This window comes from Xyrauchen texanus, chromosome 18 (assembly GCF_025860055.1).
Source record: "Xyrauchen texanus isolate HMW12.3.18 chromosome 18, RBS_HiC_50CHRs, whole genome shotgun sequence".
NCBI lineage: Eukaryota > Metazoa > Chordata > Actinopteri > Cypriniformes > Catostomidae > Xyrauchen > Xyrauchen texanus.
Window position 1 is genome coordinate 3,317,554 of NC_068293.1, and position 25,237 is coordinate 3,342,790.

The 25,237-nt window shown below is 38.9% G+C and overlaps 1 protein-coding gene across 3 annotated transcripts in view; it reads left to right on the forward strand.

Moving 5' to 3' along the window:
• The first annotated feature begins 473 nt into the window (after positions 1-473).
• LOC127658710 (integral membrane protein GPR155-like) overlaps positions 474-25,237 on the forward strand; it is a 65,402-nt gene continuing 40,638 nt past the window's right edge. For all 3 annotated transcript variants that reach the window (XM_052148146.1, XM_052148147.1, XM_052148148.1), the window contains exons 1-5: positions 474-669; positions 2,437-2,925; positions 8,464-8,863; positions 9,206-9,374; positions 11,302-11,457. In XM_052148146.1, the coding sequence (XP_052004106.1) occupies positions 2,502-2,925; positions 8,464-8,863; positions 9,206-9,374; positions 11,302-11,457 (1,149 nt within the window). In that variant the 5' untranslated portion in view covers positions 474-669; positions 2,437-2,501. The remainder of the gene's footprint in view (positions 670-2,436; positions 2,926-8,463; positions 8,864-9,205; positions 9,375-11,301; positions 11,458-25,237) is intronic.

Here is a 25,237-nt window from a genome sequence, read left to right on the forward strand (position 1 = left end):
AAGGGAGCAAATAATACCCTTAATGAGAAAGTTCATTCCTGACGCTGTAGTTGACCCTTGCCTTAATGTTCACTTGTTTTCCTAACAGCTATTGCAAAAACATGGTGAAATTTAAGTTTGTATAGAATTTACAAATAATATGCTTATTTAGAGGGTTTGAAACTGCGTGTTTGGAACCAACATACAAAAGCCACTGCTAGGGAAAAAAAACACATTTGTGTAGTTTTAACGTAAAGCAGTAGGCCTACATTGTAAATATACTTCACATAGAGAAATGCTGCACTCTAGCGCCTATAACAGGATTCAGGAACAACGTGTTCGTAATTAATCACATGTGCGGGATATTAGTGTGTTCTGAACTATTGTGCAGAGCACCACGTGCAAGGTCCATGTGCTCGTGCTCGTGTGCCCATGCGCAGAGTGCTCGCGCGCTGTTTGTGTGTGATTAGAGATGAACTTCGAGTTCACTTCACTGCAGCAGTGACAGTATGTGTTCACTATGAGATAACGAGACTTACTGCACACGGAGAAGAGTCGATGTGGAACAGGGCTGGATTTGAGATCGCTGCTCATGTTGAGACAGTATGAGTGAAAGAGTGTTTGTGCGTTTCAAACATACCTGTTCGGATCAGAGCAACTGTGTGGGATTTCCAGGAATCGGTTGATCAGGTGAGTCTGTCAACAACGCAAACACCGTGCTTTCCCCCAGCATATCTAAAGAGGACCATCATGACTTCAGATGAAGTGGTCATAACAAATATAATTTAGTTGGGTACTTAAAGTTTATATACTAAAAAAATATATACTAAAGATGGGTTGGATTTATTTAAAATATATTTGTTGAATTTTTGCATCACAATTTTTAAGTAAATGCAACTTATGGTCCTTTTATGTCAGCATAACTAGAAAACATTTGTTAGATATATACAAATGTATAAGTGCATTCATTTACTTAAAAAGGTTATGTCACACAAATAAGATTTGACAACAAATTGCACATTTTTTAAAATTAACATTTTGTTTCTATTTTATTTAAGTGTCTCAAAATAAAATGATAGGTCAGGCGCAACGAAAAATGACTGGATTGCACAGAACCCTAATGGTGACTATAAAAAACAACTAATTACAGTATAACAACATCAATACTAAAAGTGCTAAAATCTCTATGAATTTTTATTAACAACAACATAAATGCCCCAATAAGTTCCTTTTGACCAATGCAAATGAAAAAGTAACAACAAGGATAACATTTTGAGGGAAAAGTGTAAACGAATCATAAATTTCAGAGTTTCCTAGTAATTTGGTATGTCCTCCTATTACCGTAAGAGTGAGAATGTTGGGAATGTTGATTTATTGATGTAAATGTGTATTCAGAAACATCTAAATTTGTTTAATAGGTTATTTTAAAATGTTCACTATATTTTGAAGTGCTCATGACAACATCATTGTGCATGTTAATTATCACGGTATACCTTATTATTATGATTATTTTTTTTAATCCCCTTTTATCCCCAATTTGGAATGCCCAGTTTCCACTACTTAGTAGGTCCTCATGGTGACGCGGTTACTCGCATCAATCCGGGTGGTGAAGGACATGTCTCAGTTGCCTCCACTTCTGAGACCGTTCATCCACGCATCTTATCACGTGGCTCGTTGTGCATGACACCGCGGAGACTCACAGCATGTGGAGACTCATGCTACTCTCCGCAATCCATGCACAACTTACCACGTGCCCCATTGAGAGTAAGAACCGCTAATCATGACCACGAGGAGGTTATCCTCTACCCTCCCTAGCAACCGGGCCAATTTGGCTGCTTAGAAGACCTGGCTGAAGTCACTCAGCACACCCTGGATTTGAACTCCTAGATTTTGGCTTCATAGATTTTTGAAAAACGATTTTGAGTTTAAAATTATCCTTGCATCTTGAACACACATATGCATGTACACATAATAAATAAAACAAATATTTTCTAACTTATTTTATAGTGTGTATATGTATATGTGTATATACTGTATATATATATATATATATATATATATATATATATATATATATATATATATATATATATATATATATATTTATTATTATTATTATTATTATTATTATGTAAATAAAACCACCTGCCTAATATTGTGTAGGTCCCCCTCGTGCCACCAAAATAGTGACAACCCTCATCTCAGAATAACATACAGAGATGATATTCTTCTTAAAATCTGAAGTACTGGCCTGACTGGGACAGCAGAAATAAATCCTTAATAGAATCCTAAATAGACTTACAGTATATAAGAAAATGTAATGAATTTTATATTACATTATACCTGTATAATAAAATCCTTAATAGACCTATATATTTCATGTATTTTTTGTGTCCTAATGAAATAACACACAAATTAGTCTTGCATGAACTACTGAACAGTTTCTTTACTTTTCAGAGTGCTTAATTACTTTGCATTTGTTGACCTGTCCACACTGCTATGAGGAGCCTTTGATCAACCACATGATGGATCTATCGGTCAATATCTCCATCAGCAGGGATGGATCTGACCCCCCCTCTGTCCTGCCATCCAGCATGTCCATTGATAAACTCTTCCCTGCTCTGCTTGAATGTTTTGGGATCATTCTTTGTGGATATGTTGCCGGCCGTGCAAACATCATCCCGGCTACACAAGCCAAAGGACTGGGCAACTTTGTGTCTAAATTTGCGCTGCCTGCTCTGCTGTTTAAAAAAATGGTACTGCTAGACTTTGGAAATGTAATCTGGCCATTTTTCTTCAGTATTTTGGTGGCTAAAGTGACTGTGTTCTTTTTTGTGTGTGTACTCACACTTCTGGTGGCAAACAGAGAGAGCCGTTTCTCCAAAGCCGGACTGTTTTCTATATTTGCCACACAGAGTAATGACTTTGCTCTGGGGTTCCCTATAGGTGAGTACAACTGGACAGCCAAACATATAATATGTGTCAAAGACCTACAAGCTTAAGTACAGTATGCATGTTAACGGAGGTGAAATGCTTTCCTAAAACTATAATGAGGAAAAAAAAAACATACATCATGAAAAACATGATCTCAAACAAACAAACAAAAGAAACAATTCTAAGCCTGTATATGTGAATTCTTTCACTTTCATCTTCTCATTGTTTTCACCTTGCTTCATGAGTCGTTAGGCAACATAATCCAAATGTTGCACAGCCAGTTCGTTTGGTTTGAAGTTTAAGGGATAGTTCACCTAAAAATGAAACTTCTCTTATCATCAGCCATAGTGCACCAGGACACTCACCACACTCCAGCTATTAGTGGAGAGTAGTAGAGTGATACAGCCATTTCACACATATAGTGGATTATTAGCAAGCCATGATTTATAAGGGCTATTGGGCAAATTTGGCCAGGACTCCAGTGTTAGGGGTGTTTTATGAGAAGTGCCGTGGGTTTTTTAATGACAACAGAGAGTCAGGACCTCTGTTTAATGTCTCTTCTGAAAGATCGTGCCTTTTTATAGTATAGTGTTGCCATCGCTATATTTGGGTGTTAGCACCCACACAGACTGCATGGTGAGCACCTCCTGCTGGCTTCACTAAAACATCTTCCAGCAGCAACCTTGGTTCCCTATCGTAGAACTTTACGCTGCATCATTACGCAATTGGGACACGTCTGTGGTCATGTTGTCTGAAGCCCTTATACAATCACGGCAATTTATTGGCTGATGGTGCTTAAGTGACACCCTGAAGGCTCCTTAATGCACCTTAATGATAGGATAAACCATGGTTGTATCATTCAATTCAGATGGGCACCTCCAATGTTCAATAGTGTTATTCCAACAGAGGTTTCTGTTCAGGAAGCCCTGTTCTTGACTCAAGGAATTCACTGTCTCTTGCTGAAAGGGGCAATAGAAGATATTCCCAATTCTCAGAGAGAATGCATTTTTACAGCTGTTATTTCCTGGTCCCGAAGAAAGTCGGTGGCTTACGTCCCATTCAGGATTTAAGATGTTCACATTTAACTCTAATAAAATGATGATTGCAAAAACGAATAGTCACAAGTGTGGCTGGTGGACTGTTTTGTGACAATAGAATACTATATTCACATTCAGATTGCGCTGAACCATAGGCGTTTTCTCAGATGCTGTTTTGGGGTCAAAGCGTACTTTACAAAAGTACTTTTCATACTTGCTTTGGCACCATTCACATAATGCATGGATTCAACTCCATCAAATTGGTTGGTTTTATCTCACTCAGAGTCCCAACATCGAGATTCATTCTCAGGCATTTGAACAATCTAGTGCTGTGAGTCAACTTGGACAAGAGTGTCCTATTACCGAGGCAACAGACTCTGTTTCTAGGTGTAGAGCTAGACTTGCTGGCGATGAAGGTGCACCTGTCTCCAGCTCACTTTCAGTCATTAAACCAGTGTCTAGCGATGTTCAGAGTGGGATGTGCTTTTTTCTGTGAGAACATTCCACAGGCTGTTGGGGCTTATGATCATGGCATCCGCTGTCATTCCCCTTGCATGAAAGACCTTTTCAGTGCTGTATGAACTCCATAAAGGGACTTCAAGCGCTGAGGCATGCGCTTTGTCCCTTCAGAGTGAAACATGGGTGTTACCAAGCTCTGTTGCCATGGAAATGGACCCGCTTTCTGATATTGGGCGTGTGTCACCTAAAGTATTTAAGGCAGAAACCTCTGTGGTTTGGGGTACATCCTTTCGCGCGCAGACTAATAATTGCAGTCCTTCTCTCCTTCCCCATTTGAGATGGAGGAGCATGAAGCTTTACATATGCTTTGCCCAATGCAGGCTTTGCGTGTTTATGTTGACCATTCTAGCCAGTGGCGTAAGTCAGAGCAGTTGTTTGTGTGCTTTATTGGTCACAACAGAGGTGTTTCTGTGTCCAAGGAGAGACTCATTGGCTTGTTGATGCAATTTGAGTGCTTATGAGGTGCATGGGTTGCCTTCACCTTTGGGTATCCGGGCCCAATCTGCAAAGATCGTGGCATCCTCATGGGCTTTGGATAGAGATGCATCCTTGGAGTAAATTGTATGTGCTGCAGGGTGGTCCTCTCTGCATACTTTATTTAGATTTTATAATCTGGACAAGGGTTTGACTCCTGCTTCCGAGGTTCTCTCTGTTGGAACAGGAGTAAATTCATAATTTTTATACATTCTAGCTCGCTTGTGCACCACTGTATGCTTGCCACACGTGCTTGGACATTTGACCGCTACTATTCGCATGGCATGAGGATATTCGTTCCCAATTGCGTAATGACTCTACCAGCTATACCAACTAGTTGCTTTATAGGCTCGTGCATTATTTGCAGAAAATCTGGGATGATGGCACCGGCGGGCACTTTTATGGACCTCGTGGCGTAGCTCAAGTGTGTCACTTATGTTCCATCAGCCAATAAATTGCCATGATTGTATAAGGGCTTCAGAAGAGGTGACCACTGACTTGTCTGTAATTCCCGCTTGACTTGTCCCAATTGAATAATGATGCAGTGTCTCGTTCAGTGGTTGTGTTAGACTTTCTCTTTGTCGGTTATTTTGACGGAGAGGATCGTAAAATTTCCGTCATAATCTAATATTACCCGTCATTTTAATTTTCATATTTTAATGATAATAAGACATTTAATAGCTTTTATTTTCATTCACATTTTCATTTTTTATCATGAAGTTACAGGATGAGCATATAGCAGATGCATGCATTTATTTATTTTTGAAGAGAACAGATGAACAACAGAGACCACACACGAAGCAGATGAATGTTTTTTTTCCCCCGCAGTGAGGGGGAAACTAAAGAAACAAAGAAACAGCGGAGGCCACTAAAACAAGACATATGAACAGCGCAATTTAACAAAAAAACAAATACGATTAAAACATGAACTAAACACAAAAAATGAACTGAACAAAACTCAGTCGACAACTCAAACCTTCCTCCTGGTCCACATCAACTTAAACTGTGTGCTCGCCTGTGCGTAATGAAACGCATCAAGGGAGATTGATGCTGAGGCAATTGTCATTAGATTTTGCATCTTTGCCTCAGACAGACGACTTCTCATGGCAGTTTTATTTTGGTTAAATTGGCTGTTACACAGTCTGCCCGTGAGGGCCCGAATGCTTCGGTACCTCTTGCCAGATGGCAGGAGGGTAAAGAGTTTGTGTGAGGGGTGTGTGGGGTCGTCCACAATGCTGGTTGCTTTGCGGATGCAGTGTTTTTTGTAAATGTCTTTGATGGAGGGAAGAGAGACCCCGATGATCTTCTCAGCTGTCCTCACTATCCTCTGCAGGGCTTTGCGGTCCAAAACGGTGCAAGTCCCAAACCAGGCAGTGATGCAGCTGCTCAGGATGCTCTCAATAGTCCCTCTATAGAATGTAGTGAGTATGGGGGGTGGGAGATGTGCTTTCCTCAGCCTTTGAAGAAAGTAGAGACGCTACTGGACTTTCTTGGTGATAGAGCTGGTGTTGAGGGACCAGGTGAGGTTCTCCGCCAGGTGAACACCAAGGAATTTGGTGCTCTTGACGATCTCCACAGAGGAGCCGTCGATGTTCAGGGGAGAGTGCTCACTCTGTGCTCTCCTAAAGTCAACAACCATCTCTTTTGTTTTGTCCACATTCAGGGATAGGTTGTTGGCTCTACACCAGTCCATTAGCCGCTGCACCTCTCTGTATGCTGACTCATCGTTCTTGCTGATGAGACCCACCACGCTCGTGTCACCTGCGAACTTGACGACAGTGAACAGCATTCGAACATATGAGTCCTTTTTATCTAGGTGGGTGAGGTCCAGATGGAGGGTGGTGGCGTTGAACGGTTTGGACGATACGCAAACTGCAGTGGGTATAGTGAGGGGGGCAGCTGGGTCTTAATGTGCCTCATGACGAGCCTCTCGAAGCACTTCATGATGATGGGTGTGAGTGCGACGGGACGGTAGTCGTTGAGGCAGGACACTGAAGACTTCTTTGGCATAAAGTTTTGCATAAATGTTCAGCCAAAGTTGTGAAGTCAGGAAACATTTCTTCCAGGGCAGTAATCAAAAGTTTGCAGGACTCTCTGAATGTGGGATTTCCCGATCCTGCAAGCACTTGCTTCACTGAGAGGAAATCCTGCAGCATGTGCTCCTTCTGCATCAGTGGCACAGCCGCACCCCTCTGTGACACGTAGTGATCACAGACATGCTCCAAAACATCCAGCCCATAGCTCTTCAATGCGTTGTCAGCACCCGGATAGCGAGAGGCATTGAGTACGGTGTCGAGGTCAGCGATGAGGCTCTCATGCTCCGAAGGAAATCTTTTTCTGATAGATTTGGTGACCTCCACGGTACACAAAACTGAAAAGCTCTGCACGTCTTTTTCTGCATCGTTGTGCACCCTCTGACAAGTCCATTACTCATGTTAGCTTTTATGCAGATGTCGCAGAACATTTTGCCACCTTCCCTCCTCAGCCACATGAACTCCTGCTCCCACTGAACCCGGTACTCCCTCCTGACCTCCTTGCTGCACTTGCTTGCCCCGTAACATTAACTGCCGGTGACTGATAAACATTGTCTGTAGTTTGTCCTACATCCTCCACCACATCTGCATCAGCCACTCTTTTTTTTTTTTGAGTGCTGAACAACATCACAACTATTTGGCCGTTTAAAGAAACTTTGCACACTCCGCTACCATGACATTTTTACAATTGTATGTAGTGGTTACTAAAGCTACACAGGACAAAGACGTCATGCACTGAGATCAAAGACAAGACAATACTATATAATAGCTAACTAATATGCGCACTCGCCACCAACTGGAAAGGGCCAGGAATTACAGTTATGAGTTACAATAGATCACCCTCCGTGTAATCCATCAAAATGACGGATGGCCTTCAGATTTTTCCATCACTGCTAAAAACAAATCGGTCAATGACTGGAAATATTCTGTTAATGCGACCTCTGGTCTCGTTGCCACTCAGGGAATCAAGGTTACACAAGTAACTGAGACATTTTATCCCAGAAGGTCTCCCATCCAAGTACTGGCCAAGCTCAATCCTGCACGGCTTCGGTGTGTAACCAGGCGAGAGCTGAAGGATAATATGCAATTTTACAACATTGCCATTACGACGTAAATCCATAATCCCGGTAAACAATTTTATAAACAACTTCAGAGTCAGAAATATGAAGCTTATGATTTTAAACTCTGTTAAAACTCTGTATTACTTATATTATTTGAGCTGTAAACCCTCCAAAAATTTTCCCCCTTCACTTCCATTGTAAGTTCCTCACTGTAACCTCGATTTTTGCTTCTAAAAAGAAGGGATGAAAGTAGTTGATTTTTCAACCCCTTCCCTCAAACCACCTGTCAGGTCACTTTTATTGATCCAATCTCTACCCAATGGATAATCTTTTTTTCTCATTGTATATGTTTCACTCAAAGTAATGTGGCTTGCAAATTCCGTTTCATGGTGTATCTAATAGTCATTTCTTCTTTGTCCTTCACAGTTGAAGCTTTGTACCGAAACACCCATCCTGAGTACCTGCAATACATCTACCTTGTGGCCCCCATCTCCCTCATGGTCCTAAACCCGCTGGGCTTTGCCTTCTGTGAGGTACAGAGATGGAGGACTGGTGAACCTCACCAGCACAGCAAGCTGCATGTGCTGGGTTTGGTGGTCCTTCAAGTTTTCAAGAACCCCATTGTGTTTATGGTGGTGATCGGAGTCATTTCCCACTTCCTGCTGGGCCAGAAGATCCCTCCCTTCATGGAGGAGTTTATAGATGGTTTGGCTAACTCATTTGGAGGAGTGGCGCTGTTTTATCTGGGTCTGTCCATGGTGGGCCAGCTGAAGAAGCTCACTCGCTCAACTGTGGTGTCACTTATTCTGCTCATCACGGCAAAACTGTGAGTCTGTCATGCATATTTTCATTTACACATGTGCACATTCTAGCCTGGTGTGTTACTGGACAAGTGAGAACCACTGACATTAGACTTCAGTCTTGGTGCATTTGGTCGAATTCCAGGGTGAAAGTGATTTGTTGTGCATGTTAAATTCCTATGAAATTTTGCTATACACATTTTCTGCAAATACGAATTTGTCTAATTTTCCAATGAATCAGTGCATAGGCTTATGTTCAGTGGAAATACATTGACTGCAGTTTGACTTTGAAAGCCTCTTTTTGTATGGCCTAATCAAGACTTTACTCATCTGCCACAGTAAAATCTTTGTATTATCGCTCTCAATAGGCTGATGATGCCTCTGATCTGTCGAGGGATGGTTGAGTTGTTGGACTGTGGAAACACAAGCTCACTGAACCACACCAGTCTTTCAAACTACGCCTTCCTGTATGGAGTTTTCCCTACTGCTCCAAGTGTGGCCATATATGCGTCCCATTACAATATGGAGCTGGAAGTGGTATGTGGATTGTGTCGATTTTTTTTGCACCTATGCTTCTGTTCATGGCCCCAAAAGTATTTGGAATTCTTAAAAATGGATGTCACGGCAAAAAACACCATGAAAGCAATTACAATTTATTTACAAAAAAGAAAGCATAACTTGTAGAAGTTGACACTAAAATGTAGACACTTTGTGGTTGTTAAACATTAGTGGAACATGTTCATAGTTCATGTCATCTGTAGTTACTCTGCTAGGACAACAGTGTGAACTTGAGGGCAACTGTACGGTGGCTGTGAAGTGCACAACAAAACGAGAAATCTGAAAAGGCAACAGCAAATCTAAAATCAAAATAATTCAGAGATACAACACCAAACCTTGAAACACAATGGCAAGACAGGAAACATGTCAGTCGAATCAGAAAGGCTAGGCATCATAGCTTCTCACCTGATTAGCGATGTGGATGTATTAAGCAAGTCCTTTATTCATAATTGGTTCACTGATTATTTCAAAAATTTATGCCAAATGCTCAGTGACTGAAAAACTGAATAATTTGGTAGTAATGATAATCTTAATAAAACAGGAACTGGACACTTTAGAATAGAGCTAAAATAAAGGGATATTGTGACTGTAGGTACGATATTCACCTATGGTAAGAGATGTCTAAAAGTCCACAAACTGTGCTAAAAATGTTGTGGCGACCAAGCATTCATTCATTACTTGCATGTTCCAACTTAACTGTTTTCTGTTATTTAAATTTTTTTACCAAATTATAAAGGTCCCAGTTGCTGCCAATGAATGAATTGACTTGTAATAGGATTCACCCAGTTAGTCCAATTATATGGATTCAGGATTAAATTATTTTACAAAAACATTACTAAAATTCAAGATGTTATTTTTCCATTCTGAAGGTTGTAGTAGACTGCCATTGGTGTAAATTACTAATTTACTTGATGAATTTCAGTTATTTATTAAAAAAATATATTGAAATCTGTATTTGTTTCATTTTACAAACTGGGAAATCTCACCTAAAGCAAGTCAGCCTGTCCAATAGCAGCATACTACAATCTTTGTGAATTCCAGTTAATTTATTCTAAAATAAAAGAAATTTGTGTTCATATAAATGGAAATGCTGGCAAAGCTTCATAATTAGTTAGTCAGCCATCACACTGGCAGCCTATTGCAACCTTTTGAATGTGAAAATGCTTTTTTAATAACACTGTTTGTTGTATTAGAATATCAAGTCAATTGAATGACCGACATTTTAGTACAGGATGTGGACTTTTTATTTAGACAATCCCTTGCAAGGATATCAGGCCCTGTAGGAGGATAGCGATTCTTCACTAAAACTATCTTTGCCCCACTTGCTTTGTTTGCTCAAATGATTCAGTTTTTCAGTCAGTGAGCTTTTGACAGTAATTTTGAAATAATCTGTAAAGCAGTCATGAAGAAAGGGCCAGACACCATCCATACAGCCAATCCGGTGAGAAGGTATGGTTACGTTTGACTGACTTCTCGTTGTTTTTTTTTAATAGCTGTTTTGTTTTGCACTTCAGGGCCACTGTAGAATTTACTTCATACATCCACTAAAATCACCTTGTCATTTACCTTGGTATGGAAATTACAACTTAAATTATTCCCTGGTTACTAAGCCCTTAGTTTGATCTTGTCATCCCAACTCTAGGGAGCACTTAAGCAGAGCTGGTGCAACCCCACACAGCTGATGAACAGTCATTTCAAGAACGTCTCAGAAATTTTAGTTTTAAGAAAAGCTCTAGAATAATTATTTTTCTTATTTTGTAATGAAATGCAATGACTTTCCATTGACTTCAACTGTGAAGTGTAACTCAAGCATCCAAATTGGAGCCACTGTACGGGAATTGTCAATTGTGATTGGGTCAATAGTGATCAACAGTTCTTCACTTAATTGATGATTTGTCCACCGTAGGTGACATCAGGGATGGTGATCAGCACATTTCTCTCCGCTCCCATCATGTATGTTTCTGCCTGGCTGTTGACGATCCCATGGATGGACCCAATGCAGCTAGCGTCTGCTCTACAGAACGTGAGCTTCAGCATCAGCATTATCAGCCTCTTTGCACTGGTGAGTGTCGACACGCTTACCCAAAGAAAGACCTCTCTTTTCATTTCTCTTTCTTTCACCCTCATTATTTTGTCCTGCTCTGCTTCCTCTTAAAAACATGATTAGCTACAGTGTTGATCATGTAATTGTCCCTCATGTTGGAGGTGGGGGCATGTGTTTGCGTTACTGCTGCTTTAATGCAGGTGATTATTATGGGATGAAGGTAAATGCGTGTTATTATCAGTATTACTGCAGGTGTTGTGAAAACCGGGAGTAAATGGATTCTCACGCTGTGGGATATCTGTAACGATGGCAAACTAATCGGGCTTGTTTAATTGTAGACATTTGAGAAGAATGAAGACTCTGACTCTGTTTCAAGGTCTTTAATTAATGATCAGATAAACCATATTCCCAAAATAGCAAGTCCTTGTGTGCCTTATTGCTTTTTATAAAACTGTTACTCCATAACAATATTAAGAACACAATTTTTTGTAATGTATTTTACATTTTTGTTATATAATCTGTAATATTTTACATTATTACTCTTAAGATCCTTGCCATTTTTGGGGATTTCCGCCTGGATTTGGCCTACCCAAATTAAAAAGCTTCCCATTCCCACATACTTTGGCCTAAATACACAGTTTTGGTGTCATTTTACAGGAAACCCTTTGAAGTTGCATAAAACACTGCTAAAAATAAAAAAATAAATAAATATATGTTGTCTGAACTGTAATAACCCTCCTAAAAAAAGAGGCGCTTTTTGATTTTTTTTTATATAAATTCATTTTTGAAAGTGTATAACTCAAGCCCTGTTTGCCATAGCAGCATGCAGACAGTTTTGGCTGTTTCCACTAGATGTCAGCAAATACCTGAAAAAGGAATTTTGTCTGTATCATGTTTTATTTAATATCTATTTAAACGTATCTGAAGGGAGGAATATTACCTTTTTTTGGTGTACTTTCCGCCTACCCAAATCTAAAGTCTCCCCATACCCATATACAGTGCTATAAATGCAAAATCCCAGTGTAATTTTACAGAAAACCCTTTGTCATTACATAAAACACTGTTGAAAGTGGTAAATATGCGCTCAGGTGTCTGGTGAGACGCGTCTGTGTGTTTTGCGCACGTAACCTACCTAGTGATCACTTCACTGTCAGGATACAATATCACAGCCCCTGATTGGTCTATTTGATCTTGAGAGACATTGCCGGAAAGCGGAGGGTCTAAGCTTTACGGCAAAATATGCTTTATCCGGATCGGATGTTTACATATTTTCCGGATTGTTGAATATCATATAACATTACTTTGTGGTGTTTCTGCACTCGCGTGACATATCGAGGAATTACTTGGGCACACAACCACAGAAAACACTGAAAAATGGCTCATTTTGCAGAGAATAACCTTAGGTAAAGGATTATGTAGCATTTGTGGCTAACTGTGCTGTCTAGTGCGAGTAGCACGGCAAATATTCAATAATTTCACTTGTATGTTTACAAATGTTGAATGTATACTTCATGATTCATTCGAAGTGTTTTAGATATGTGATTATACCTCAATAAAAAGACTTATTGGAACTTCTTACTGGCAATGAGAGCTTTCATTTGATACATGGTTTGTACATGTGCATCATATTTGAGCGATATGAGACATATATGTATTCAAAAACGCACATAATTATGACACGACTTTTGATGGGTGGAACTATGTAATTTATTGTAAATAAGTTACTTAGTGTAAAACAAATGCCAAAGTGATGCATATCTCAAGAAAGTAGACATTCTAAGCTTTCAAATGGTACCAGATATGAGCTCATAACTCCTCCGCATACATTTAAAATTTGAAGTACATTATTACTGACGTCATTTTAAATCCGGGATCGTGGATTTTAACTAAACAGTTCAATATAATCAATTTCATTCTTCGACTAGAAGATACAGTCCTTGACATCTGAAAATGGGGGGAACTTGTATCACTAAAACATCTGAAATGCTACAATAATCTCACCTAAATCTCAAGGGGGAGCTACTTTTATCAATTCCAGTATATAGCAGAAATCATCCAGTAAGGGCCAATATTTGATTTTCTGGGGCATTGTTTTACCATTACAAAGGGAATTTGTTTCTAACATTGAAATAAAACGTTTCAACAGATTCATTTTATAAATACATTCATTCAAACAATTACATTTTAAAATTGCATGATCTCTACATTGCATAATGGGCTTTTCTTTCTCATTCACATATTTCCAAATATTTTGGCTATTAAATTAAAATAACTAATGCACCAACACACAGGAGAAAACATTTCTCTAGATTTGGAATAAGGAGCTTTTAGCAACTCTGCAGCTCCTTCATGTCAATTTAATAAAAGTAATATTATACAAAACTAAACATTTAACAATGAACAAGTATACAGTCAGTGTAATGTGTAACCAGACGAGAGTAATCGGATCTAAATGCAGGCTTTTATTATAAAGAACTCAAAACAAACACTAGAAGCAATGGGAACAATAGAACACTAGAAAACAAACACTACAGCCGTGAACGGACAAGAACCGACAAAGACCCAGAGCACATGAGGAACACACAATGGTACCAAAACACAGCTGGGATCAATCAAGGGGAGCACAGAGAACAGAGACAAGAACCCAAAACCTCAAACTAAGTAATAACACTTAAAAATATGAGTCCACGCATAACTAAAATGTACCAAACCTCCCAGTGACCTCTGGTGGCTGCTAGGGGACAGACCTATATGTATCATAGAGCCGGAGAGGTGAACAGAGGGGCATCCATCGACGAAATCTGCGGACCCACCAGAACATTTTTTTTTTCAAGCCCGCCATCTCCAGTGAGAGAAAGCGCTGGTTCAGGGGTGTCCCCTGAGAGAAAATGTATAAATATGTAAAAGTCTGAATATTGTCCTTAAAGTGAGAATCTACATAATACTGCTTGTTTATAAAAAATTCAATAGGCTTTCCTTACCACCCATATATAAAAAAAAATGAATATTCCAGAATCTGTAGTTGTGTCTCCACTACTGTTTTTGAAAATAACCACGCCTGCAACTATGTAAAGTGAATCAGGCTTTATGCTGCGTCTCTACAGCGGGGAGGGGTGGCAACGGAATAAAAGTGCATTCAGTGCAAGGGAATAAGCGCATAGAGCTTGACATGCCCACTCCGCGCACGTATAAACATATGCATACACAATCACTTAGCCAGTTGTCATATAACAAGCACAAAGGTTTAGGTCTCGGTCCAGACTTAATTGTCCTTTGGTCCGGATTCAAACCGGAGTCCGCCTATTGAGCACCCCTGCTCTATGGTGTCCGTGTCTTGCTGAAGAGACAAAGAGTTCCAATGCCGCTAGATCCATTTTGGTCGGTTATTCTGTAATGTTTGCAGAGTGCCAAGACAAAAGATGAGGATCTTAGTGCAGCTTTTATATATAAACTCAAGAATCACAAGAAACATAGGATAAACAAACCACTACATCGAATGGACAAAGACAGAGCACATGAGGGCAATATATACACAGGAGCTAACAAGACACCGGTGGGAGACAATCAGAGAAAGAACCAGGAACAGAATTAAGACAAGAGACAAAAACTACATTTCAAAATAAAAGTCCACAGACACTACAGAACATGTTACAGATCCCCGGTGGTCCAATAGATCACCACGACTACCTTGTGGTCACTCCACCTTCTTTGGAGGTCCCAGCTTCAGGGGTACCTACCTCTGTGGTTTCAGTGGTCTCAACTTCATTGGTCCCAGCTTTGGTGGTCCCGGTGATTTCACCCTCTGAGTTAGGTGTGATCTCTCTTTGGTGGAATTTATCGATTATGCTTTGAGACTCACTCTCTCCTCCTATACAGTGGGGTACAGCAGTACTTCCACTGCAGCATGCAGCGCTCTTGCTGGAGATGGTGGGCTTGAAGAGGCAAAGTCCCCATCTCTGGTGGTCCCCGAGATTTCTCTGAGCCCCCAGCTGCCTTGACCTCTGCGTCCCCAGCTTCCTTGGCCTCTGTGCTCTCTACATCCTTAACAGGCTTGACCACTGAGCTCTCTGTGACTCATGCTGCCTTGACCAATGAACACTCTGCATACCCAGCGGCTCTGACCACTGAGTCCCCAGCGGCTCCATCCTCTGAGTCTCCGCCTCCTGCAGGTCTGCCCTCTGAGTCTCTGGGCCCTCTGCCTGCTTCGTCCTGGTCTTGGGGGGCCCTCTGCTTGCTCCGCCTTAGTCTACTGGTCCGCCTGCTATGCCCTGGTCTCCTGGTCCACCTTGTTCTCCGGGCCCTCCACCGGCTCCGCCCTGGTCCAGGCACACTCCTGATTCCCCAGATAATTTTTGGTTCTTATTTTGGGTGACAGGTGCCGCACTTAAAGGGAGGGATCTGTAACATGTTCTGTTGTGTCTTTGGTAGGGATGGAACGACATGGTTATCTCATTTGTATTTGGTTCGATATACGATATGAGGTTCACGTTTCGATATAATCACATATAAATGACAAAATATTTAAAGTATATATATATATATTCTGAAAATGTTTTAAAGCAAAAAGCTAATTTTCTCATCAAAATAACGTTTTTTAATACACATGTCATCGTTATTATGATAACAAATTTGACTATGTAAAAACACAAAAATTTACATCCTTTTAATATTATATCATGAAATTGTGTATATATAATAATGAAATGAGATATTGCTGTTTGAAATAATGTGTAAAATTTGCAAATAATACATTGAGTTTACATTCATTTGTATAAGAAATGTTAAAAAGTTATCATCACTTTAAGAGTTTCAATGTGCATTTCACATGGTTCTGGTTCAGCAAACATAAAAAAAATCCCTCGCGCATCCATGCTTCTTGAGATTAAAATAAATTTTTCATTTCACCTTTTATCTGACTGTTAAGAACAGAAAGGACATTCAATGAGAGTACGGGATCTCATCTTTGGACACACATTACACGGAGGAAACGGTCTGCTTTAATCTCAAGCACTTCATCACAACAAGGCGATTTTAATTTTTTTTTCCAGGGATTTCAGTACTTAAATTTGTAAAAGATAAATTCAAGCACTTTAAGGACCTTGTGTGTACTTTGTAAACAGTGTAGAAAAAGCACAGTAGGGATAAAATCAAGCGATAGAGAGATTATGATGTTTTACGAGTTATTTCCTTTATGATCACATGGAAAGAAAGCAATGTTGAAAATGTCAAAATATTGAGTTGTTTGGTCGCGATATATCGAAATTCGATATATCTTCCCATCTGTAGTATTTTGACTTTTATTTTGAAATGTAATTTTGGTCTCTTGTCTTAGTTCTGTTCCTGGTTACTTCTCTGATTATCTCCCAACTTGTCTTGTTAGCCTTGTTTGCTCCTGTGTATAAATTGCCCTCATGTGCTCTGTCTTTGTCGGTTCTTGTCCATTCATGGCTGTAGTGGTTTGTTTATTCTCCTGCATTTTCTTTTGAGTATATATATATATATATATATATATATATATATATATATATATATATATATAAAAGCTGCACTTAGGTCCTCATCTCTTGCCTCATCACTATGCAAAAATTACAGTCAGACATATGATTCATACACTAGCAAAGTGTATTATCAATTAATTAATTGATTATCAATAATAAACCGAATTATAAACATGATAAAAAAATTGCATGTAACTTTAACATGTAATATAACTAAAGCATGTTAGTTTACATGTTAGCATAGCATGTTCAATTAAAAGTAATGTCCTATGATTATTAATAATTAACATATGCTGTAGGTGCGTGAAAGCAGATAGACTGCTCCTTCTGCAGGACAGATTTTACATTGTAAATCACATGGCTACCTGCCATAGTAAAAACCTAACCTGTATTTAATGTATCCTGGGTCGCATTTCCTTTTATGTTGCATTGTTTTGTTCATGGTTTTCCAGTACAAGGACATGCATCAAGGGACATTATTTTTGTTGTTGACGTCAACAACAAAATCTACAGGAAGATTTCTCTCCCAACTTTTAAACATTGAAGAGCATTTTTACTTGTATGAGCCCATAATTATCCCATTTGTTTCTAATTTCAAACAGAATTCAAACAGAACATACATATTTCACAGGAGGAAAGGCTCCTCTTTACCATGGTTATGTCAGTGTAGCTAGGCTTCATATTTTTACTGGCTATGCTAAAGTTTTCACTGGGCCCAACACAAAAATGGTAAATAGCTATTTTTACCATCATGGCTTTAAAAATGTCTCAGAGAATTATTTTTTACATATATTATATTTTACAATGTCCCCACCAAACTGAATCACATTTATATTTTGCAAGATATGATTTATGCCTTATGTAATCCCATATATGCACTTTTCATAAATGCATCGTTTTAACCTCAGCCGTCCTGCCATTTACACGTGCTTTTAAGCAAAGTGTTCTGTTGTGCAGATGATGGGTTTTCAGTCACCCGTTTAGTCAGGCTGTCATGCAACTTTTGGCCATGTGTAGTGTATTCACACACAGGATCAAAGATTTAATCACTGAGTTAAAGATGTGATTATTGGCTGAATGTAATAAACTTATGAATCCCTGAGAAGAGACTTACTACCAAATCTGTTGGGATGTGTAATATACATTAGGGGGATATTAGGCCTAATCTGTGAATTTAAGAATGTGTATATAACATGAAATCAGACAACCTAAAGACCAACACAGCCATTAATTCACACCTGAGGAGACAAAGACCCCTCCCCTGAGCCCATCAATGAGGAATGTGACAAAAATACCTGTACGGTCCAGAAATGAGAGATGTAACGGGTGTTTCATGAGGATGATATAAAGTAGACTGTTTTGAATATTCATCTTCACCCTGCAGCTGAACAGCTCTGATGATGATAATAATAGCCTAATAGCCATAGTGATCTTGCTCCTTTTCATATCAAACACCATTATCAGGTGAAATTAATGTTTACTTTTAGAAACATTACCTAATTAAATGTACATTACATTTTGGATATTGAGCAGCTCGTGATTTCCAGGCAAGTGTATAACTGGGGTTTAACAAAGTGGGATTTCTTGTGTTCCAATGTGTGGATTACTAATTTTCACCTACATTTAAAAATGATTTCACACACTGTTAACATGGAATGTGCAGGGATACTTAAAATGTTGCATAAGACGTGCAATCCCACTATGATTAGGGGTTTTCTTCCTTCTATTTTCTACACATTGGTAATAGCTGCTGCTAAGACACTTGGATAAGAGTACAATGCTAGGAGAGTGCGCTCTGTGTCTGCGCGATCTTGTGCATGCACGCGACTGTGCCTTGGTGCCTCCGGTATATTATGCATTTGCACGTCTTTGCGAGATAAATGTACTCGCGCTCGCTCCTCAGTTAGAAGACTTTGTTCGCCCAGTGTAATTGTTGTACTCTCTCACTTGTTTTCTTGCACTAATGTTATAAATGCAGCACTGGCCCGATCGGGCAGTCCTTATTGTCGAGCCCTGTTTATGAAAAAATAAAAACTAGCTGAAACACATCTTGAAACTTTAATTAAAACTGCCGCTGTTGATATAAAATGAGGTCTAATAGATTCTACCTTTTAGATAATTTCATATGAAACTACAACATTTTGTCAAAATATAACAGTTACTTTTAAAATGTAAAATCATGAAACAAATTTGTAAAGGTGCTGGTGTGTAATTATTTTTTGCTGCATAGCACAGTGTTGCTCTTTTCCTCCTCAGTGCTGTTTGGCAAGTCAGGGCTGCTACTGTTTGAGAGGTTCGACTTGACTTCCTCTTTAACGCTTTTAAACTTGAAAAGTCTCACTATTGAAATTGGTCACATCAGTTTTGAGGTCTGCCTTCTGCATCAGAGATAAGAGTAGATCATGATCGTGAGCTTGTTACACTTGTGTGAAAGTGCAGATGAGAAGCCTTTAGCTGATTGTGAGATCAAATTAAATCTCATTAAATCTGCCTTAGCAGTCCTAAATAGGACTAGGCCAAAATATCTTCAATGGGAGAACCATGTCATTGTTCTTTCCCTGCTGTCCACGACCCAGTCCAAATAGACCTGCGACCCACCAGTTCAACACTGCTTTAACACACACACACACACACATATATTCACATATGTCGTTTTGGTCATAACTATCACTCTATTGTGTATTTTACCATGACTGGAATACTGTATTTACCAATCAACATCCAGTACCGAAGTATCTGTTTTGTGGTGATGTATATAAACTGAAATGTGATAAATGGAATTGAAATGGTCATGTTAATGTTTAAACACTTCTAGCAGTTTCTGTGTTTATCTGAAGATGTTTGTCAATCTCAGATGGTGTCATGTTCAAGTGCAGCTGTTTATGACACAAACTTTCTTTTTGCATGATCTTGAGGCCCTGTGGACGAGTTAAACTGGTTATGACGGATTGTTACTGTAGGTGTACTGTATGTGAAGTGTTCAGAAGTGATGGCAAAATGCAAAAAGTATCACAAACCGCAGTGGTTGGAGGGTTATTTTGAAAACTATTTGAAAATCAGACAAAAAGAGAAAGGTACAAGGCTGTGTACTTTCACATGTCATGAACTACAATCCCATGAAGCATTGCGTATAATGTAAATAAAAAAATTATGAGAATATACCAAACTATTGGTTTTAGGTTGTTTATAACAAGTATAGAAATGAAATATTTTGCGTGTATTGCAAAATATTCCAATTTGTTAAGTAGGGAGACCAACTAGATTGCGTCACTCACAGTGCGTTATTAGACTGGACGGTCACATCAGGGCTTGTTTGGCTGCAGTTCTCTGATTGGTGAAGCTTTCTCTGCTGGATCATAGGTTTTGTAGTTGTTCACCATAACTCTGCTATTAAAAACGATTTTTAAACAATGAAGTTGAATTATGGAGACTGAGGGATTCAACGGAAGCTTATACCATCAATTAATAACCTCAGAGCTCATGGTAGGTCTGTCTTAAATTGATTTTCAACTATAATTTATAATCCTTTAGTGTATGAAAAAAAGTTATGGCATTTTTACCTCTAAGTTTTTAGTTCGTTTATGCTAGTTTTAATTTAGTATTTTTCAGTTGATTGTTTCAGTGGATTTCAGTCTATTTTTTTATTTGTTTATTTAAGGGCTGCTTAAGATAACACTTTTATATATTTAGATATGTTTAACACCAGTGTTGTAGTCGATACCAGCTCATCAGAGGATGAGTCCAGGCCAAGACCAGAAAAAGACTTGTATATGCCTAATGCACCCTTAAATAATGTGTTAAATGTACAGTGTAAAGTACTACGTTGACTCTAGGTTTATAAATCATATTTACCTCATATATTATTTGCCTTTTTTAAAAAATTTTTAATTTGGCATGCTCAATTCCCTATGCGCTCTAGGTCCTTGTTGAACTAACCTCAATCTGGGCTGCAGAGGACAAATCTCAGTTGCCTGTGCGTCTGAGACTGTCAATCCGTTCAACTTATTACGTGGCTTGTTGAGCGTGGTACCGCGGAGACCTAGCATGTGTGGAGGCTTCACGCTATTCTCAGCAATATCCACGCACAACTCACCACGCGCCCCACCGGGAGAGAGAACCACATTATTGCAACCACAAGGAGGTTAACCCTCTGGGGTCTGAGGGTGTTTTGGGCCCTGGACAAGTTTTGACATGCCTTGACATTTGTGCCTTTTTCCATTGCTTAAAAACACATTAATGACTAAAGTCTGATAACACTGTTTTCAGCACAAACTGGACTAAAATAATATGTGAGCAACATGTGTGTACATGTTTGTATTTTTGAGAAAATAATGTTTATGCGTGGTTTTTGAAAAAACTAAATTAAGTCATTGAAATAAGGCCATATAACACATACTAAACATTTATCCACAAGCCTTTTGAGAACTGTATCTTGTAGCCTAGAGTTTTTGCTACAAAATGATGTAAAAACCATCCTGATCACTTATTCATACAAAACAATATTGTAATTTAACTTTTGTAAGACACTTTTAGTGTTAGAAAGGTCATATTTGAGGAGGCGTGAACTATCATGAATATTGATTGTAATTCACACTTGAGACAAAAGACCCCTCCCCTGGGCCTATCACTGAGGAATGTGACAGAAAGAGAATGAATGTGAGGAGACTTATTGATCAAAATTAAGTTTTAAGTTAAAAGTAATCTGACTATACATTTTCTTAAAGACTTAATTTTAGACCTATACTACAGTTTAAAAGATGTGTCTTCTGCTCACCAAGACTGCATTTATTTGAGTAAAAAACATTGCAGGAGAATATTTTTTTTTATTTTAATTGTTTTATTTAAAAGTCTTTCTTTAGATATATGTTTCATGTTTGTGTGATAAGTATTCGCGGAGTTTCAGTTCACTTTTGTGACGTGTTTCAGATATATGCTCGCAAACCCAGAGACTGCTGACAGCTCACCCTTTTTATTTTCTTTATTTTACAAAAGCACAAGGTTTTGTTGTTATTGTGAGTGTACACAAATAAAAGTAGACCCTTTATATTCTCTAATGATGTCTTACACTTATCTGTATACCCCAAAATGATGGAGAATTTTATGTTGTTTCTGCTGTAATGATGAAAAAAACCGACGCGTCCGTTGACCCCAGAGGGTTAACCCAAAGTGACCCTACACACCCTAGCAACCGGGCCAATTTGGTTGCTTAGGAGACCTGGCTGGAGTCACTCAGCATGCCTTCCCAGATAGCAATGAGTTGGCGGGCCGCTGGCGGTGCTCCGGAGGCAGTAGAAGTGGCAGAATGGCGATATCGCAAACACGTTGCGATACCGCCTTCGTTCCGCGGCCGGCCCGCTGGCCATCCGCCATTCCGCCGCCGTTATATCGAAGGCGGACCTTCCACGGGGCGTCGGAGGCAAACGATATTTTCGAGCGATCTGCCGCCGCTTATTGTGTGTGTGTGTGTGTGTGTGTGTGTGTGTGTGTGTGTATATATATATATATATATATATATATATATATATAGGCTATATATAGGCTATATATAGGCTATATATATTAATATTTATAGCATGCAGTTTATCAAGAATAATGATTGATCAAACCAGACAAATTTCCATTTGGCGTTTTAATTCCACATTTCAAAGTACAGTAACTGTCATTGAAACAAGATGTCAGATCACTGAAATATAAATAACAGAAAAATACAAACATTATATATATATATACATATACATATATATATATATATATATACATATATACAAACACATACTAAAGAACATGCAGGTTTCCAATTCGATTTTGGTAAATTAAAAAAAAAAAACACTATTGTAACACTTACAATAATTGTTTATAATATAAAGAGGTCAGCTCTGGGATGAAAATAATTACCAGTAAACATAAGCAATGAGGATATTTGGTACCAAATAAAGTGCAGGATACCAAATAAATTGAGGTATAACATCATATTTACACGTCATTTCTAACAATAGGTTAAGTGGTAATAATTTAGAGTAAAGCTCTGGAGTAGAATATACCATTATAACTGCAATGCTGACCTGTGGCACAAGGATTTACAAGCTATATTTAACAATAGAATAACAGTTAAGCACTGTGATGGAATGAAAGTAGAATTTTTGGTACTAGTTAATGTGCAATATCAAGTATCAGAGGTATGAAATAGGATTTACAAACTATAATAGAATCGTTAAGCACTGACGGACTGAAATAAGCCAATACTAAAGTCACGGTAAGTAGAATATTTGATACCAGATAATGTGCAGATATCAAGTAGTAGATGTATAATCTAGGATTTACAAGCTATATTTAAAAATAGAATAGTTAAGCACTGTAACAATGAAATAAGCAGCAAATTGTATATTAAATAATTGAGAACTTTTGGTATCAAAGAATGTGCAGGATAACAGGTATAATATAAATGTTGACATTCAACTTACACATGACAACAAGTGGGAACAAATACAATTAACAGCAGAAAATCTGGCTGTAGAGAACAATCAGAATGTCTGGGGTGGTTGGGGTCTGCGTGGCGTAGTGGGCTAAGAATCACCGGTTTTCCCCGACCTCCAGAATGAGGCAGTGCAAATTGGCATATCTTCAGTGATTCCTTGTGCGCCTGTGTATATACACAAATAAATTAAAAAAAAAAAGAGCAATTTCCACAGTGAACAGTGTGGATTGGGTGAGTGTAGTCTGACACTTTTAGTAGGCTTTTTTAGGGGTCTTGATGTTACTGACTGCAGGATAAAGAAAGGGTTCCAGTTGTCAGTGATGCTGGAGTGTCAGTAGTCAGCCTAGGTTTAAGGGGTCGGCTGTGGGTCCCTCTAAGCTGTGCGGCGCCTTTTTCCACCTTCACGTTCAGATGCTCTTTTCAGGTAACGCATAACTTTAACCTGGATCGCCTCATCAGTGGCATCCTGGGTTGCCGGGTTCTTCCAGATGGCTCCTGTAGAAAATAAAGATCTGTCATTCCATTTGAATGGCATAAGGTCATACACATCTACTTAAATATAAAAAAAAAATATCCAACTTACTTTGAACAATGGTCTTCAGGAACATGTCTCTAAAACATGCTTTATCCCCTACACCAGTCCAGGTTGTATTGATGGAAAAGTGATTAGAGAAGATACACTGAAGCATTCGCCACACGGTTGTCTTTAGGTCCCTCCCACATTTGATTGCCAAAAACCGAAGCTGAAAATACAAAAAAAAAAACGTGTTACAAATTACATTTCTCTGAATCTTCTCATAAATTTAAAATGTGACAGGATGTGGATTCAGACTGTAGAATATGCAGTGTACAATCTTAATTGTACTTTTTAGATTACCCTATGGTGTTATAAACGAAATCAGCACACTTACAAATTGTTGCTGGAGCTCTTTATCCTGCCTCAAACTGTTGTCAAGCAACGCCAAATCTTCCTGGGTGTCTAGGGAGGAGTAACAGATCCCCTGTCAGGGATAACTCTCCAACAGACACATTGGCACTGAAATGTTGCAGCATAGTGTCCATTTTGGTGTCCATGCTACGCACAACATCGCCAAACTCTCCAAGACTTCGCAGCATTAGGGTCTGATCTGCACCTACAGGGGTTCCCAGAATAAAGTAGTCAGTCCTGGTCCTTCAACTACTAAACTATGACATTTATATCTAGGTCTACTACATGTACAGGTGGCCCCAGTGGGAATTAAACCAACAACCACAGGTGTTGTTTGCAAGTTGTACCTGATTGCCCAGTGCGAGCAAACGCCTTCAACATTGTCCCAGCTTGCTTCACCTGCTCTATAAGTGAGCCGCTGTCACCTGGGAAGTAACAATATATTGATTAGCAATACACTAAATATAATAGTAATATAATATAGCCACAATTATCATACCAGTAACTTTCCCTGTAATTTCTATCCACAGTATGTTATGCATGGCATACAAGTTCATAATGAAGAACCGCCTTCCTACCGCCTTCGTTCCGCGGCAGGCCCGCTGGCCATCCGCCGTTCCGCCACCGTTATATCGAAGGCGGACCTTCCGCGGGGCGTCGGAGGCAACCGCTATTTTCGAGCGATCTGCCGCCGCTTAGTGTGTGTGTGTGTGTGTGTGTGTGTGTGTGTGTGTGTGTGTGTGTGTGTGTGTGTGTGTGTGTATATATATATATATATATATATATATATATATATATATATATATATATATATATATATAGGCTATATATATATATATATATAGGCTATATATATATATATATATATATATATATATATATATGCATATATATATA